The 19,852-nt window shown below is 40.1% G+C and overlaps 1 protein-coding gene across 1 annotated transcript in view; it reads left to right on the top strand.

Moving 5' to 3' along the window:
• The first annotated feature begins 5,184 nt into the window (after nt 1–5,184).
• Nucleotides 5,185–19,852, top strand: part of CNTNAP4 (contactin associated protein-like 4) — a 232,909-nt gene continuing 218,241 nt past the window's right edge. Inside the window, exon 1 of the mRNA XM_004690363.2 lies at nt 5,185–5,391. Within this exon, the coding sequence (XP_004690420.1) occupies nt 5,301–5,391 (91 nt within the window). The 5' untranslated portion in view covers nt 5,185–5,300. The remainder of the gene's footprint in view (nt 5,392–19,852) is intronic.

The following is a 19,852-nucleotide window of genomic DNA, read 5'->3' as shown; positions in this document are numbered from 1 at the left end:
TTAAGCCTATTGTTCTAAAGTATAAAGTTAGCCTGCTCTAGGGTCAGTCTAATAGTTCGATGTCAAAATAGACACCTACATCAAGAATGATCTTATAAGGAAATCTCCATCTTATGTGATTTAAACCCAGGCAAGCAAAGAAGCAGAAAACACAATCCATAATGCAGAAAATAATCAATAATCATCTCATGTGATTGTAATCTAACAGACACTGAAGTGTTAAGAAGATAAAATCATTAAAACACTTAATATCTTTGCATCACATATCCTCATATGGTTAAGTTGTGTAATGGAAGAAATAAAAGGGATGCAAATTGAAGTTCTTGAGATAAATACAGTGCTTAAGATAAACAAATGTGGTAGGTACAACAACACATTAAATATGGTAAAACAAGTAAACTTGAAGACATAGAAAATTAAGCTGTACAAAATAAAATATGTAAAAAGACCTAAAAATGAAGAGTGCCTGCAAGCTGCAGGACAACTTCTGTGGGACCAAAATATATGTGGTTGGAGTCTCTGAGGAAGAGGATACAAAAATTCTGGAGAAATAATGGTCACCATTGTACAGATTTGACAAAAACAATAAAATGTAGACCAAATGCACTATAGTCAGGGAATGGAAGACTATATGGCTAAGATGTCATTCATTGCCATCTTGATCTGTGCATACAACACAATCCCAAATACTCTAGTCTATTTGGAGATATTGGCAAAAATATTCTAAAGTTTATTTGGAGAGACAAAGACCTAGAAGAGTCCAGACGATGCTAAACAGGACCAGAATTGGATATGGATGCTCTGCAATTTCCAGACTTACCATTAAGCCTGGTAATGAATTGAGTATGCAACTGGTAAAATAACAGATATAAAGATAAATAAAACATACCAGAATGCTCTGAAATAGGCCCACACAAACATTGTTAGCATGAAAAGAAATATTCAGTAGAGTGAAAGGCAACATATAGAATAGCGGAAAGCATTTCTGAATCATATCTGATTGGGGTTAATATCTATATAGAATATGTAAGCAACTCCTACATCTCCAACAAAGAATAACCAGGTAACTTAATTTAAAAAATTGAGCAAAGGTCCTGAAAACACAATTCTCCAGAGATGACATGCGAACAGCAAACAAGTACATGAAAAGACACTCAGTATCACTCATCCTAAAAGCAAGGCAAATCTAAACCAAAATGAGATGGCACCAGACATTGATCAGGATTGCTCCTATCAAAAGAAAAATAAAATGCTGGCGAGGATGAGGAGAGATCAGAACCCTCTCCACTGCGGGTGGGAGTGTAAAATGCATGGTCATTATGGAAGACAGCAGTGAAGTTCCTCAAAAAAAAGAAAAATAAAATGGAACATGACAGAAAAAAATCTCATTTGTGGGTCTGTATCCAAAGTAGTCAAGCAGGATCTTGAAGAGATGCTTGCACACCACGTTTGCTGCCACGATATTCATAATGGCACGGAAGAAAGTTATCCAAGTGTCCACTGACAAATGAACAGATCAACAAAATGTAACCTTCGAAAAGATTAATGCAACCTTGACAAACAGGGAGATGCTGTCCGCTGCAACAGTATGATGAGCCTGGAGGACATGGTGCTAAGTCAAGTAAGTCAGGCAAGGGGACAGATACTGCATGATTCTGCCCCCGTCCACTACCCGAAGTAATTGACATCATAGAATTAAAAATTAGGAAGACAATGCTTGCACGTTGTTCTAAAAGGAAATGGAAAGTCTTATTTTACAAATTATAGCATTTAATTTGATTTAAAATGATTTCCCAGGCAGGTTCTGGTCCATAAGAAGCACATGCCAAACTGTGAATTTCAGAGGTTGTTTTTCTGTTAATCGCTGGAAAATGTAATCACAAAAGCACACCAGGGAGCAGTGATTCATGGTGCCTGAGTCAGCAGTAATGTGCAAAATTAGTTCTCTACACCTTTCTGGTTTCTCCCATTCAATTTATTATTATTTTTTGACATTATGCACCACTTGGGTGGAGATGGAGAAAAGAAACACAAGCATGTAGAGTTCTGGTGACCAACACTTTTCTGTTACCTATGGGTCATGTCTTTCTTCATGTGAAAAAAAAAGGTCTGCTGATTGGGAGAATCTGTGCAAAGGGGCCATAGGAACACAAGCATTATAAAAATTGGCAGTGATTGTGTAACTCCTAGATTCTCTAAGCTCTGAGGTGGGTGCTGTACTTATCCTTGCTGCACCTATGTGGAAACTAAGAATTGAAGACAATGAGCTTGCCCAAGAGCATGTAGCTGTTGGTAGAGGGGCCAAGTGGATGTTGAACCTGGACTGCCAGAGCCCCATATCACCCACTCAGAGCACTTCTCTGTACAGTCAGACTGCAGAGATCTAAGGCTGGGAGGTGACTGAGGATCTACTAAGTGCTAGGCACTCAGTAGATAGTTGTCACAGATTAATATTGCAATGGTCCATTTGTCATAATTTGTCTGTTTTTGTAAGATAGGCATCAGAGACCAGAGTCATTAAGTAAGTCTCTGAATCAGAACCACAGTAAAAGTTAATCCCTCCCTGGTCTTCTCTGTTTACATGGTCCAAGCTTTCTCCATGCTTCTAGCTTCTATCTTGTCTGTGAAGCTCAGTTTCCTCTGTGGAGAGATTGCCCTTTAGGGATTGTCATGCGGTGATTTGAAATGCCAGGTTCTTCTAATCAGTGCCAGCCTCCCACTCTGTTCTCTTAGCATAACCCTTGACCCTGGAGAGCTCTGGTAGGAACGAATGCAGTAATAATTGACACTTTGTCCTAATGCTGTTATTATTACCATGGAAGCTTCCATTATTTTTCATTTTTGCTGTGCAGTCTTTCAAAATGTTCTTTCTAATTTGTTTTATGGAAACAATTACATGCACAATGTTAATAGGAAGACAAGTTTTCTCTTCCTGAGAGCCCAAGATCCTATTTCTTACCGTGGAGTTTTTGAAAGTAATAATTTCAGAGCTTTGCAGACCAGAGTGCCAAGCTCAGCCCTCTCTCTAGCTCACACTGGGTCTTTGGAAAAGCTCCTTAGCTTCCCCAAGGCTCAGCCTCTCAGGCTGTTAAAAAGGCACAAAGATATTTCCCTCAAGAATTGCCACCATCATATGATTAGGCAACAAATGGCATGTAGTGTGTGTTCAATACAACAGAATCCCCTTTAATAATCCTTAACAGGAAGCTGTCCATTTATATCTGCTTTCACTTAAGATGTCATGGTGGAAAATACAAAATCAGGAATATAGGCCTAGCAGTAAGAGAAAAAACTCAAGCTCTGGCCTCTCTGGTACTGTTACTGGTGTTTTCTAGGGCCACTGTCGTCGATAGGAGGAGGTTGAACTCTGATCTGAGCAAGGGGCAGCAACTGACATCAGAAAATTCAAGTCCAGCCTCACACTGTACTTAGTAACTTCACGATGTGCTCGAATCATTTCAATTTCCTGTTCTTGTTTTTTGTCTATAGAACAGGAGAAGCAAGAAAATCTTTTCTGCTTTCTTTATAGACAAGAACTAAACATTTGTTAAGTGCTGAGGGTTATACCTGAGGAGGAGACTTCTGTCATTTTCTCCCTCTTTCTTTCATTCCAAGCTTGCCTCTGCTGAAAGCTTATGTGTCTTGTAATTTGCCATCACGAATAGGTGCAGACAGAGTGTTTCCATTCAGATGAATATCTAGCACAGTATTGGTTACATGACTTTTATTTATTTATGCATACAGAATTTGGGTACAGGCCAGAGCTGCAGAAGCAGTGAAAGGATTCACCAGAGACAGAGTGGGGAGCAGAACAGGCTGATCCACTGAAATACACTGCTACCCTGAATCAATTCACTCAGAATATTCTGAGTGGGCAACACAGGAGAGGTCTGCTGTGCCATGTGAGTCAGCTCCCTGGCTTGGGATCGAACTCCTGCTGCAGTGGCTGCAGAGAGCTTCATAGTGCTGCACTTCAGCCCATTGTGCCACCATGGAGGGCCCGGTTGCATATCTTTTAAACAAATTATTTATTTTAAAAAGATGATCCTCAGTGACACCACGTGATACAGTTAACATTCTACATTAACTATTACTTAAATATGTGAATATTCTGATGAGAAATAGTAGTATCTAGGGATCAGCCACTAGAAGAGTAATTTTTGGGTTGTCTTTGATCTTCTGAACTCAACTTTATGTCTTGTACTGTTTAGGCTCTGTGTGTGTGCGTGTGTGTGTGTGCGCGCACACATGTGCCCTTACCCCAGTGTCCCATCATTTTTCATTTGGGCCTTTCGGGAATTGTTATGAAGGAATGTGATGGTCGCCTGCTGCTGCGTGCTCACAGCATGATGTATTCATCAAAATAGATCCATCCACAGCATTCAGTTTGTGCGTTTGTACTCCAGATGCACTAAAATAGGAAATGTTAATTTCTTGCACACTACTCCTAGATGATTTTATATTATCTGCCAAGCAGGAATGTTTCTACGTGAGGCATTTCCATAAAAAAATCCCGGCACCCTAGCTGAAGAGGATAGTTTTATATAAATAGAGAAAAACATCAGCAAGCATTTTCCCTGAGGACAGTTTCAGCTACAGTTTACCAGTGCTGCTTAGTTATTTCTGCCTTATTCTATGCGTTTGTTTGGAAACATAAGGCAATTTTATCTGGATCCCCCCCCAAAATATTCAGGAATTAGCTCAGTATTTTGACTGGCTATGCTAAAGGCAAGACCTATAGGGAATCAGAAGACTCCACCGCGCTCTGCCTTCTCCTACCCACATCTCCAAAGGGGAGAAAAGGGTTAAGGATTATTGGAGAATAGAGGAGAAGGGAGGGAGCCCCGAGGAGGCCCGGGAGCAGCAGGCCGCGCCTCCGGGTCCAGCTTTCATCAGCGGCGCAGCAGCGCGGTGGGCTGAGAGCGGGCTGCGAATTTGGAGCAGGAAGGCTGCTGTCAATTTCTGGGATCGCTACTGCGAGGAGTGGGCGTGGCCTCGGCGGGGTGGATGCTTGTTAGGAAAGATGCGGGGTGCTTTTCAGTGCTATTTGTGAGGAGACAGGGCTGTGTGTTTGTGTCTGTGTGTTTGTGTGTGAGAGAGATTTTGAGAGAGAGACTGAGAGAAAGGGAGGGAGGGGGAGAGAGAAAGGAGGGAGGGAGGGAGGGAAGGAGAGAGTGAGGGACACAGAGGTGCCGAAGATCTAGACAGAGCTGGAAGAGCTGGGAGAGGGACTAAGAACAGGACCGGACCGCTCCTGAGAGCCGCTCAAGATCTTTTGGGGGAGCTCAATACATGTGAACATGGGGTCTGTCACCGTCACCGGAGCTGTCCTCAAGATGCTACTTCTGTTATCTACTCAAAATTGGAACAGAGTCATAGCTGGGAATTCCTGTAAGTATACAGCAAAGGATTTAAAACTTGCAGGGGGGCTCTCTGGAAAACTTTCTGTTGTTTTTTATGATTATGATTTGCATGTGGAATTACTGCAAAGCATATTGCTACAAACGAAGGATCAATTAGAAATCTTGCAGCTAGGACTGGGTTTACACATGTCTTTTTCCTTGGTCTAGTCAAAATATGCAAAGTGTCATTTCTCTTTTTGTCTATGAACTGAATCTTCTCTAGTCTTTGAATATTCATTGAAAAAGCTCAAGTTCTAGTAAGACATTAAATTAGCATCTTAACCAGGAAATAGCCTGCGAATGTTTTCATTTTACTCCTTTTTTTAGGATTATTGAATTTTATTGGAATTATGTCTAGCAGGAAAAACAACTTGCAGACTTTACATTCTGCTGCATTAGCTTGGATTCCTGAAGTTTGCCATTTGGCGGACCGATGGCTGGCTGCATCTTTCAAATGATGCCCGGCTAATAACTGAAAATGTACTGCAGAATTCAGGAGCAGAATTGGTGGAGGTAAAGCTCAACATTAGGGACTGTGCCCTCCTGCAAAAAGAGTGAGACTTGTGCAGTCCTTCAAGAAGGGGCTTGATTCTTTATTTTGCTGAAAGGAAAAACATTCAGGTGATTTCCCCCAACTAGTTTTGAGTCTCTGGATTTTTTAACTTTATAACTTTGTGGTTGAATATTCTGAGTGAATTGATTCAGGGTAGATTTAGCAAGACCTTATATGACATTTAAGAAGCATCTAGAATAATGTGACAGGACTTCCTAGGTCCACTCTCTATTAAAGTTCTCAAAGACACATTTAGCTTAAAATCTCTAAATGAGTGAATTTTCTACTCCTTGATGAATGATAAATAAGCTTTGCAAATACAACTTTTTACTTCTTTCTTGGATTTTTAAAGGAAAAGCTCATTTGCTTTTCAAGAAAAGGCCGAGGCCCGTTCAGGAATTGATGTCACTGCTGTGTGACCAGGTTTCGGTTTCGGGGGGACTCACAAGTAAGCCGGAGTCAGGAGTTCCCTGTAGCACATCCTTTGAGGACATTAGAAGGCTCCGATGTGGCAAAAATGCTGTTAAATGACCTTGCTGGCACAAGTCATATTTTCAGGGACACTGCAGGGCTCTGTGACTTTGTGCTTCCATTCAGTTTTAGCTCATTTAAAGCCATGGTGTAGCTCTCTCAGAGACAACTCCACTCTGCATGCTGCACTGTTGTTTCCACCGTTGATTCCATTTTAATTTGGGCTTATGAGAACCCCATGAGTCCATAAACATGCCTTTCTTCACTAGGTCAACATCTGGGATTGCTGTAACAATAGCACTGCACAAGCCTTTCAAGGAAAAGGCAACAATAGAGACTGAGCCACAAAGTTGGGTGGAAAGGAGTAAGTAATTCATCCTCCAACTACTGAAGTTCAACCAAAAAGGAAGGCACTAGAGGTCACTCTTACAATGTGAAGCACATCTCTTGAATTATCCTTGCCTTAAGAAAGCAGAGCTCAGTCTGCCCTGGAATCAGTCCTGTCTTTCTAATCCTCTGCCTGGGTGTTTGGGTTTGCAGCATACTCAGAGGGTTGATTGGGCCTCTGATGGTTTACGTTTATTTTCTTGAAGGCCAAATAAAAAGCAGATTGATGGTACATGGCTTTCTTTTATGATACATGTTTGTAGTAAAGGAAAGGTGAAGTGTTGATATCTCAAAAGAGCTGAATGCTCATGGCTACTTGTCCGTGGCTGGACCTCTCTGGTGGACACTTAAAATTTCCATCCCATGTCTCTATTCTTTCATCCGTGGTTTGTTTAAAAAGTAGTTTAATGTTCTTTGCAACATGATAATCATCAAGATCCTGGTAAATTTTTAAATTATTTGACACATCTTGTAGTTTAGTGTTTTTTGCAACATGATAATCATCAAGATCCTATAAACTTTTAAATTATTTGACACATCTCGAAGTATCAAAATACAATGAAATGACTTCATATCATTAAAGTTGTATCTAGTAATTTTCAGCCAGAATCACTTTCTGTGATTACAAAAAAAAATCCATCTCCTAATTTTTATTTTGTTTTTCAATATTTGGTAAGTTTCTTTTCTTTCTTTTTTTTTTCTTTTTTCTTTTTTTTTTTCATGAGGCAAGGTCTGCTTATTACCAAATCATGGTATTCCTCATGCTCTATCCTTTTTGGAAGAATAGCATATGTGGTGACCAACAAGGATGGAATTTAGCGTATGGGCCTATGACCACCAGCAAGCATTTGAAATTTTCAAGTGTTGCTACTAACTACAATAATTCTTCTGGACAAGACTTTATATTAAAACATGAATCCATCTTGAATATCAATATTGAAGTCAGGGAGAACTGAATATAAATAAAGAAACTTAAAGGTTCTATCTCGGATGAATACAAAGACCTTCTCCCTTTCTGAACAGCTCATTTACCAAGAACATATTTGTTACCCACTGAGTCAGCCCAAAGCTGCCAGTGTAACAGCTTCCACGGGGCAGGCCTCCGTCCCCTGGGTCCAGCTTGGGATTAGGTGAACTGTAATGTGAATATTAGTTGATCTAATTAACCAACATGGTTTCTGTGCAAGCAGATCCCCATACATACCCATGTGTTCGTGTGTGTGTGTGTGTGTGTGTGTATAAATAAGTCACTAGATCCAGGCATGTACACATTTTTGGTAGCTCTGCTTACTCTACCTCTGTCTAAAGATGAAATATATTAAATGGGTCATATCCTTTGCCTACCGAGCCCTAGTTGAGCTTTCAAAAACTGCAAACCCTTTCTAGGTCTGTTCTCTTTGTTTATGTCCCTGCCACAAAAGCTTTGAGTCAAATCTTCCTGGTAGGGCTTGGTCTTTGAGAAGGTGCACAGACTGTTGTTGGCATTTTCAGCTGTATGAATAGGCATGCACAGAGAATCTGCTCTTAGGAATTTGCAGTTTTCCCGAAACTTTAGACTTGCTGCGGGAGGGGTTGACTCACCCCAAAAGAGAACAGGTGTAAGGAGAAAGTAAGTAGAGTTTTGCTTTATTTTCACTTTTGCAGATCATGTGATGGAGGCTCTAGGTCTCAGGTACACTGAGCCTCGCTCAGCATTTCATGCTCACCGAGTAGTTTAGGAATCACTTAATGAGATGCTAACTTCGCTCTGGGTGCTTTCTTTTCTCTAATGAAACTAAAAGCTGTGCCTGAGGTCTACCCTGAAAGGAGCACTGAAGATATGTTAAGATCAGCAATAGATGAAGGTAATTACTTGAGTAGATGATCATTCTTGAGGGCCTTGGGTTGCAACCTGAAGGCTACTGGGTAGAGTCTGAAATTGTTAACATGCCCAACTTTGTAATTCTGTCTAGAAGTTTCCTTTTTGCCCTCCTCCTCTTCCAAATTACTTTCTAGTGCAAGAAGTAACTGGACTACAACAGTAAAGTGGTGATAAAAGATAATTATTTGATGCAAAGCATAACTCACTAGCCTTTGGATATAAAAACGAGCATGCACTTTGGCTCACTTTTCTAGCAACAATGCTGATTTGTTTTCATCAACTTTGAGCATTCTGCCCACTCTTGATTGTCAGCACCCTAAATCCCTCCTGATAAGGACAGCCTCCAGCTATGGGAACTACACAGCTCAATGCTGACATGTGGAGGGAGATCAAACATCACTTCCACATGACACCCACTGCTTACTCTCCATAATAAAGTTTTCAGTGTTTTCTCAGATTAATTTCAGAATTTGTATCATATATAAACACCTCCTTTGTGGAAGCCAATCTCTATATCAAGATGCAGTGATTTGCTTCTTCAGTGAAAACAGACTAATGAAATTGTGTAACCTCAGCTGTAAGGGGATGTAGTATTTAGATCAGAGTTTGGTAAAAACTGGCCATAGGCTAAATCTGGCCCCTGCCTATTTGTACAGATTGTGAACTAATGAAGGTCTTTATATTTTGAAACGTTTGAAAGGTATTAAAAAGAATTATTGTTGGCTCAAAATAGTGATATGACATTTAAATTTAAGCCATCCATCCCTATTAGAAGAGCTACCTGGCAAAAATGTAAACTCAATTTTTACTATTATGGTTGGGATTTTGTCAATAAAATTTTCTTAAAATTGATTTCTATCTTGTTCTAGAAGGACCTACATCATAGTCTTCACTATCTGATGTTTATAAGAAAAGCTCATCAACCCCTGACTTAAATATGTTATGTGATAAGTGATGATGAAATTTGGAGATTGTGTACATTATATTACTACCACACAATGTAGTCTTCATTAGTTAGCACATAAATGCATACTTATAATTTTGTGGGCCTGAAGGCAACAGTGCTTTTGCCTCGAATGATAACAGAAAAAAAATTTCATGTTGGTATCTTCATGCTGTTGTTTTTAAAGGCTGTGCAGAATCCTTCTAATTCAGTGGTTATCAATTATTTGCAACTGTTTGCAAAGTTTCCCCAGTTTTGGTTGTGAAAGGGACATTTTCAATCTGAAGTAATCCCCATTAATATAAGAAATTTAATCAAATAGGTAGTTGCAGCTTAGTTTTGTCTTTGTTTTCAATAAAAATCCTATTGTGATTGCATCCTTCCATGAGTGTAAACCATTCCAGTCCATACTAGTCAGACACTTGCATTTAAATCACTGTTTGTCAGAGTGAGATGATCCTATTGGAAGATTGTACTTTTCTCCACCACTTTTATAGCAGCAGTAGCCTAAAAAATTCAAAATCATTTGCTTTCCTAGAGTCAACTAAAACATAGATTATCACTTAAACACTGCCCACTGAGAATTCTTAATAACTAAGCAGGTGCCTTTCACCTTCTCATGCCAACATAATTAATTTTTATGTAAATACTGTGTCCATTTGGAATTGTGTTTACTTTTCATTTCCAAGAACTGATCACTGGCCTCATTTTATTTACTTTACACTGTTAAGTGCAGTTTTTTTTTTTAAGTTACAAAATATAGTGGGTTCTGCATTTAAAAAATTATCTTCAATTGCATTTCAGTGCATTTTTTTTTCAAACTAAATATCCATGTTAAAACAGTTTTTCATAATGTTTTTAGTGGTTCTAGCCTACTGAAGATTTTTGCCTTATCAAAAGACCAATTTTCAAGTCAAAGCCAATCTGAGATTGTCCCATAGAGCTTGGTGACCTGTCAACTCTCTCTGGGAGTCCCCAAAGACTGTGACTATCTAATGACTGTCCCTGTGGACAAATGATGTCAGGCAGAGATGCTGGCATTATAATACTTCAGATTTTTTTCTTTTTTAACAACAGGCTATCAGTCTTACTTTACAAATAATCTCTTTTTCGCATTTCCTTACTGTGTTTAGAATTTGAATCTAACTTACCTCACATAAATCAATATTGTGGTGTGAGTATTGTCCACTAATGAGTCATATGACCTTTAGTTTGCCAATTAGGTTATCTAAGAAGTTCCTCACTATCCTCTTCGAAAATCTTTTCCTTACTTTCTTAGTAATTGAAAATTTACATAATGGCTCAGCCTCTGAAAAACGAGAGAAAGACAAAAATTTATGTAATATGTTCCTAAGTCTCAGACAGATATATTCAGATTGGTAGGCAAATGTTTCTGGTGAAATGTTAATTAATGCAGATATTGATCTGATTTTGTCAATGACCGGTGTTTCCTTATGGCTGAACTGATTTTTTTTTTTTTCATTTTTATCAACTCAGAACTGTTGGTCTCAATATTTCACATTCATTTAGAATTAATGGGTTTCTTCTAGCTGACTAGCAGGCTGGGAAAGGGTGTAGCCTCACAGTGTGTGTACTTAAGGTAGATGTTTCCATAGTTCATCCTGTTTATGAGATAAAGTGAAGAGTGTTGGTGGTTGTGGCAATGAGGTGAGCTTTCATAGAATATATGATTAATTGTTTTTAATGGGTGTTTCATAGGTACTTTTAGTAATATTCTTTAAGCAGCAGATCTTTGAAAACAGGTCTTGCATTGTAGCAATAAAGGCTAAGTAAGGTTAGTTGATTTTGATCACTTTAAAAGACTCAGAAAGAAAAATAAATACTTAAAACTAAAAGTAGACTGAAATTATGGAGCCTGAGGAGACCCGGTGGCTCTCACTGGCAGTCCTTTTAAAGGAAGAATGAACTCATTAAAAAGCCTCAATTAACTGAATATACATACTTAAATGAAGTGATTAAAGTTTAATATTGTCATTTCAAGATTCCTTTTCCAAGAATAGGTTTAAAATTTTCTTGAAAAGTAATAGCTTACCCATAAGTCTCAATTATAATAAATTGCATTTCTAAATAACAAAGATGTCATAGACTATGATGGTACCCTCCAAAATGCTGAGCACTCTGGAACTTGGAGGCTTTGGTCAAACGCCAATATAAGAAGTGATTTTTGTTTCCTAATGGATTATCAGAAGATAATGGTTTCGCAAGATACTGACATGGATGTTACTGGATGAAAGTATACTTTTCTGTAATGGTACAGAACATACAATCAGAATTTATTACCAGCGATAGTTACAGCTTCAGTCCTCCAGTGGAAAATTGGTAGTTGGGAAAGGAAGAATGTGCTTGGTTGGGTGTTTTTTCTTCTTCCAATGAAGTTTTGTCATGGTTCATGGGACAGTGGTACTCTGGTAATAAAATGGGAGAAATAGCATAACAGGAGGGAAAAATGAGCCTGTTTATGTTACACTTAATGAGTCATTCCAATGTAATAATTGGAAAAGTGAGTGAAGCCTGAAAACATTTGACATTTTAAGTAGTTTAAAATTAGTAACTATAAAAATTTTTAATGCCTTAAGTATTTAATAGAGCAGTGATGAAATTTACCTCTAAGATTTTTAAATCACAAAGGGAAAAAAATGGTGTGATATGTATCAGTTGGCCTATAGCTCTAATTACTTTCTTTTATTAAGTACCTCTCATTACTTGGCAATGCTATTGAGTAAGATGTTATATGCTTTTAAATCATAAAAGACATATTTGTTTCTGTAGCCATTTTTTTCCTGCTGGCAATTATGGTACTTACAAGTGAGGTCATAGGTTGGTATTAGTTTAGAAGCAGCGTGTCAATATATAAATTCACCTGCCTTCTTAAATTACATGATTGTATAGTTTTTAGACAACCCATAACCTGTAATTTCATTACTTGACTTACTCTGCAGTTATAATCTGTTGAGAGTTATTTCTTTTAATGTCCTTTGATTCAGGGTGGTGATAAACTCCTTTAGAAATTGGTCACAAGTCTTAGCATTGGTAAGTGCCTGGATGACATTGAATTGGCATTTCAACCCTGTGGTTGAAATAAGAACTTCCATGTTCCTGTCAGTATGAACCAATTACCTTTGCTCTTCCAGACCCAACAGAGAATCCCTGGAAAATTAGAGTTAAATTTCTCTCTGGGATAATAGCTGCCCTAAAAGATTGAATGTATAGTTGGATCTTTAAGACTTGTTTTTAGCTTTCAAATTAAAATATATTGTCAATTATGTTGATCAGCAGATATTCAAGGAGACAGAGCTATACTGAAAATGGTCTTTAAGGGAAATGAGTTGTTGAGCTAAAACTGTCATTGTGTGTGCATGCATGTGTGTGTGAATGTGTGTGTGTGTGTGTGTAATAGAAAGGAGGTGGAGAGGGAGAATGTGTGAGTACATGAGAAAAAATATTGTGTGTTTGGGAATTGCAGAATAGCCTATGTTGCTTGTAGAGAATGGCAACTTTGCTCCAAGTTAGTACACTTTTTTTTTTTTAAGATTTATTTATTTGTACATACAGAAATGGGGTACAGGCCGGAGTCAGGGAGGGTAAGAGGCTTCACCAGAGACAGAGTGGGGAGCAGAACAGGCAGATCGAGGAAGTACACTGCTGAGGGGAGCAGCGGGCGGGTCAGGAGAGGTCTGCCGCGCCATGTGGTCACCTCCGGGGCAGGCGGGAATCGAACTCATGAGGAAGTGGCTTTAGCTTCTCAGTGCTGTGCTTTAACCCACTGTGCCACCAGGGAGGGCCTGGCAGTACACTTTTAACTGAAAGTAGAATGAGATCCTTTCTTATTTGCTATCCATACCAGAATATTCTCCAGTATAGTTTTAAAACAGAAGGTGGAATTTAACAAAATAGCAGGTCTTTTTAGATGCAGTTCAACTCATCCCAAATAGAGGAATAATGTTGCCCTTTTGTGGCCCCAAAGCGATTTGTTTTCTAGTGACATGAGACCTTAGAGTCCCACGTGTAGTACAATCTCCAGTCACTTCCAGTGAGCCTGTCTTTCCCAACTTGGCAACGGAGACAGAAAATGGCAGGAGAGATTTGGGCTTCAAAGCCACTTGATAAAAGGAAGCATAATTTAACTCTTGAAGACAATACAGTCAAGTGATACTAGTACCAGGAGAAGAGCGTTATCAACAAAGTTTAACATTTTCCACATCATCCACTTTTATCTCTCTATTCTGGCTGATTTAAAACAGAAAGATTCTATCTCGCAGGCAGAAGCCTGCATGAATGCTTCACGATCCTCATAATTAAGGATTTATAATTCATATTTACATTTGCCATGTTTTAGATGTTTAGGACTTAATTAAAAGAACATTGCTAAAATAAAAGCCATTCTATCTAAAGTGGTGGTGAGGGAATTCTCTGCAAGGTTATAAAGCTGCTCAATTAGGCGCCTTTGTTCCACTGTGCGTATGATTTCTGTGCCACTTCAAATGCTGTACTTGAACACGGGGCCTGAGTCATGATCCTGTTAAGAAAACTTCATACACCTGTGGGGTGTTGCATTGCTGCCTCATAAGTTTCCATGATGTGCCCCTTTCCTGAAAACAAACAGAAGAGGGATGAGAACGAGGGACCCGCATTGGAATACACTTGAGAAAGAACAAACACGGAAGATCAAAACATTTTTGGTTTCTTAAAGCTCATAGCACCTTGGAGGACCTTATTACAAAATGGAACCTGACAAAGTCCAGTAATTTCATAGTTAAATATCGAGGAGAGAAATGGAAAGCGTAGGCTAATGCAAAATGGGAGATCGCGTTTCAGGTACTGTGAATAGCAGTATGATCACAACACTACCTGTGCTTGACCTGCCAATCGGAGCCCTTTCCTGGGCAGGTCTTGTAAATGACCAAGTTCATTTCTTGGAAGCTCTCTGCTCGCCTGTGGGGGTGGTTTCTGTCTCCCTGTATACCTATAATTGCAACATGAAATAAGATTAGCATGAAGAGAGTGCATGTAGTCTCATTAATCACTGAAACGTTCTCTAGAGAAGATGCCGGCAGTTCTGTTTTTCTGAGTTAGCAAAATTGAGCCTCCCGTGATCATTTTCCTGTTTCATTTTCCTGGATGTGAGATGATCTGGCTGTGGCATCTGTCGTCTTAGTGATTGCCAGAGTTGATTTGGCTGATACGACTGGCGAAGCAGCTGTCCCCTTCCGCCCTCACTACTTCCTGCGACTCCCCCCACTTCCATTTCATATCTCGCCGTAATTTTTAAATACTATGGATATTATTGTGTTTCAAGTCTCCCAATATGCTTTGATACCTGTAATCCACTTCAATATTTCTATCAAAAAAGCACATCTTGCTGTGAAGCTCTGCTTCAAATTAGGTGTTTTTAACTTCATAATTATTAGTTAAGCAAACAAACGTACCTACTACATATTTGCTGGTCTTTCCTCTCTTGTCAGTTGTAACTGTTTTCTCTCTCTTATAGTCCTTCCTCCCAACTCTTGAGTCCTCTAGACTCTGTCACAGGGCCTTTGCTCCTGCTATTCTCACAGCCTAGTTGAACCTTTCTGGAAAGCTTCTATTCAGCAAAACCTCATCTTGTCCCTCTGCAGGGCCTTAGCTGAACAAACCACTCAACTTTTACCATTCTTTCCAAAATTCCTTAAGACCTTAGGTGTTTTATTCCCGCCCAGACTGAGAATCAGAACTTTTTTTTTTTTTTTTTAATAATGTCTCCTTTACAAAGCTATGAAATCTTTGAATCTTTCAATCATTTCTATGTCTGCACATCTGGTATGCCGGAAATAAAGAGGATACATGTGGAAAGAATACACCAGTAGGTGGCTTGTTCTTTTATTTTTCAGTTAAACCACCAAAGAAAGAGGAAATGAACAGAAATCAAGCCCAATAAACTGGAATCTTGTGCATGCTGGTAATGACACAGTCATTTTTATTTAGAAACTCAGTATTGTTGCTACCTTTTTTTTTTTTTAAGATTTATTTATTTATTCATATAGAACTGGGGTACATGCCAGAGATGCGAAGGGTGAGAGGATTCACTAGAGACAGAGTGGGGAGCAGAACAGGCAGATCTATGAAGTACACTGCTGAGGGGAGCAGCAGGCGGGTCAGGAGAGGTCTGCCACACCATGTGGATCTCCTCTGGGGCAGGTGGGGATCGAACTCATGCGGAAGTGGCTTAAGCTTCTTAGTGCAGTGCTTTAACCCGCTGAGCCACCAGGGAGGGTCTGTTGCTACCTTTTAAAAGCCTCTATTTGCCTTTGTATTTATCTTTATTATATTTTATTTAGTTAGGTCAAGCACTTCATTCTAGTCTGTCATGATCCACTAGGAGGAGTATTGTATCTGACTGTATCTTCTTGTTTTTCTCTTTCCCTCTCTACTCCCCTTCTGTACTTACAGTAAAGGCAGGTACTGTGCACTCATGTCATCATTTGGGGATCGAGGACCGTCAGTGGGCAGGCACGCCAAGGGTACATCCTGAGTGTAAAGCTGGAAGGGACTCTGCCATCATCTTCATGCCCCCACCCCTTTACTGACTCCAGGGCCTTCCCCTTCAGCTTGATAGACTACAGAGTTCTCTCACATTCCAGGGAGAAATTTTCAGTTCCTTTGTCTACCTCGGACTTCAGTTTCTTTATGTTGGCTATATTTTACAGCTTCCTATTTGGACACTTTTTGGAAAACACATTTTCTTTATTTTCCTTTCCATGATTATAAAGTGTGGGCCTGCAGTTTGCTCTTTTGTATACAAATGCACATAGAACTTGTTCAGGGATGTTAGCATTTTTGTGACCATTTTTTTTATATAAGAATTTGTATTTTCCTTCTTTATTGACACATCTTCTTAAAATTTATGTATAAACTAGGAGATTGACATTTAGAAGGTGCTTTCAAAACAAGAGGAACTTACTCTACAGAGTAAGGAAGAATAGATCTGAACCTTGAAGGTTCAACAGACATACTCACTTTCTTCATGAATTTTGAAACCATCTCCCCTGAATATTAGATCCAAAAAGGCTTCTTCTCAGGGTTTCCTCTCTGGCATGATAAATTCTAGAATAATATGCTCACTCTCTTCCAGTGTCCACAGACTCTTCGTCAGTAGTCAGAGTGAAGGGTCAGTTGTCATTCATTGCATATGACTATAAATCTCCTCCGAGCATGCACTACTCCTTGATGCCTCAATTTTTATCCACTCAGTCTGGATTCCTTCTTTGAGTCAAACAACAATTCCAAATATAGATTATAAAATTATAAGGGGCAGAGAAGCTCAAATCGCAAAGCAAAGCCATTCCTTCTGCAAGATGGCCAAACTGCCTGACCAAGACATTCCTCTAGTGTTTCTCCATACAATCTTCTCCTGCCCTGTGTTCAGGGTTACACTCCCTCTGGGTGTTGTCTTAGGCTGCTAGAGCTGCTGTAACAAGACACCACAGACTGGGTGGGTAAACAATAGAAATTAATTTTCTCAAAGTTGCAGAGACTGGAACTCAAAGAGCAAGGTGCCATCGTGTCTGGTTTCCAGGGAGCCCTCACTTCCTGGCTTGCGCAGAGCTGCATTCTTGCTATGGCTTCAGCTGCCTTCTCCCCCCCTCCCCCCAGTGCATGATATCAGTGAGCTCTGGTGTCTTTTCCTCGTCTTCTCTGGACTCCTGTCCCAGTCTATCAGGACCCCTACTCTTAAGATCTCATTTAACCTTAACTCCTTCTTTCAAGGTCTGTGTTGGTTTACAGAGACCAGCCCCCAACGGGGGTTATATGGAGGCTTCCCCACACCAACAAGTAGTTCTCATACCAGAGCAGACTACCTGAGAATTCCACTCAGTTCTGACATTACCCACTTACCTGAGTGAGACAGACTCAGTCTCTCCAGATTGCCCTCCACTTCAGCATAGTCACACACACCTGTACTTTTGTTCAACTGGCGACAAGTCACAGGTTCCCTGGCTCCCCTCCTCAGGTTTGATTCTTTTGCTTGAGCAATTCAGAGAATTCAAGAAGCCCATTTACTCACTAGATTGCTGACGTATTGCAAAGGCTGTACCTAAAGAACAGCCAGGTGGAAAAGGCAGGAAGCTTCCATGTCCTCTCCAGGGGTGCTGTTCTCCCTGAGATCTCCATGCATTCACCAACCTGGAAGCTTCCTGAAGTCCCTCCTTTTGGGTTGTGATGGAGGCATAATTACATCACTGGTCACTGGCACAATGGGACTCAAATCCCCAACCCCTCTGCTCTCCCTGGAGGTCAGGATAGGGGCTACAGGTAGGGAAGAGGGGCCTGCAAGCTTCAGTTCTCTAATCATATGGTTGGTTCCCTGGCACACAGTCCTGCCTAGGTGCTTCCAAAAGTTTCCATCACTAATATAACAAGAGATACCTTTATCACTCTCAACACTTGGGGAATTCCAAACCTTCTAGGAGCTATAAACTAGGAACTATGGATGAGGACCAAATTTGTATGAGAAATATATTTCTTTAGTCACCTGAAATCTCACTGTGCCAAAGCCCTATCTCCAAATGAGTCACTTTGAGAGTTGTGGCTTCAATGTATGAATTTGGGAGGGGAGGAGACACAATTCAGTTCATAGTAAGTGTGCTGTCTTTCAGAACTACCTGAATAAAGTGACTTTTTTCTTGGCATTTGATAGAATTTTTCAAAGTTCAACAGCAGAAATAATACTTAGACTGATTGAAACTTAGTGGTGAGTGATGTCACCTTCCAACTGAATCCATCTTCCAAGTCATTGCTCTGTGTTCATCCATGTGCTCCCACAGCCTGGTGCCAGGGGTGCATCCCCACCCCACCCTCCTCTTTTTCTTTTCTTTTCTCTACCCTGGTCCTTTCCCCTAGAAAAACCATCTTCATAAAACAAACAAAAAACGCCTTCCCATCATTTCCCAACTTTTATATCTTTGACAGAAGTCATTTCCTTTGCTCACGTGATTCTATTCTAAATCCTCCTGCCAACAGGACTTGGAGATAGATAGGGTCCTAAGTTACTACCCTTTACTAAAATTGCCTATTTATTTATCACCTCTGTGCCCACAGCTGTTAGCACAGTGTTACTTTCTTGCCCTCTTTTTGGACTCCCTCCTTTACATTACTCAGCGCTGTGCCCTGCCAGGTCCCCTTTCCAAAAGGTGATAGTGTCCTTTGTTTTCTTTGGCTCATTCCCACTTATGATCTGTAAATTTCAGGGCTCAGAGAATTTCCCTTTTCTTCCTGGGATGTCTTCTATGTTTAGCCAAAAGCACGCAGACAACACAGACACACACTCACAGACAGACACACATGCAAACACACACAATCATTGTTCTAATAATTTCTTTAGATTCAATTTAAAATATCTCTAATCTGTCGAATGCCCTCCCAGCATCGGGAGCTGGAGCAGATGTTGCCATAGATTATTTCACTCACTCTCTACACAGCATCTGTTCACAACCAGTCTTCTCTCTCACGCACGTCTTTCCATCCTCTCCCGGGCATTCCCCTGCTGGCTAAATCTTCTTTGCATTTTTTTTTTAATGTCTCCTAGTGGCCCATTGGGTGATGGTGGTGGTCTTATTTAAACTTCTACTTTTTTGGGGGGAAACAATTGGTGATTCACTGATTTATCTTTAATTTCTCTTACTCTCCCAGTATCTGCTGCTAGTAGCATATGGCCATCTTAAGATTCCTGTAATTCTCGAAGATCACAGTATCTTAAGCCATTTACAGATGTCAGTGTCATGAAGTGTGCCATGTCTTTATCCCACTTTTGGGGGAAGGTGGTATTTAAAGCAATAGCTGTCTCACACCCTTCCCTTTCTTGCACCAGAATTTACAACCCTTAAAGATGGCTCTATGTTTCTCCTAGCAGTATCATTTGTTCAAACATGAATCAGAGGAGGTGGGTAAAGATTGCCACATCTGACAGACCTCAGAGGCATATCTGTCACCCTCCAGGAAACCAGCTCCCTCATCAATTGGTCTTGTCAGTTACACATTCTTGTCTGGTCTCAGCCCTCAGCAGCTCACCCGTCATCCCTATTCACATGCCGCTCTGGAGCTCCGTGCTTGTGGCCTCTGAGGGGCAGCTGCAAACACAGGTTTCACTTGTAGCCATGAGCCAAGTGTCTTCTCCAGCAGGCAGGAGTCACTGTTTATGGGAGAACTTCCTAGCTGCCCTATTGTTCCTGCCTTGGTCC

This window comes from Condylura cristata, unplaced genomic scaffold, assembly GCF_000260355.1.
Source record: "Condylura cristata isolate star-nosed mole 26May11 unplaced genomic scaffold, ConCri1.0 scaffold00028, whole genome shotgun sequence".
Classification (NCBI taxonomy): Eukaryota; Metazoa; Chordata; class Mammalia; order Eulipotyphla; family Talpidae; genus Condylura; species Condylura cristata.
Note: the sequence above shows the minus strand (reverse complement) of the source record. Positions and strands in the feature narration are given on the sequence as shown.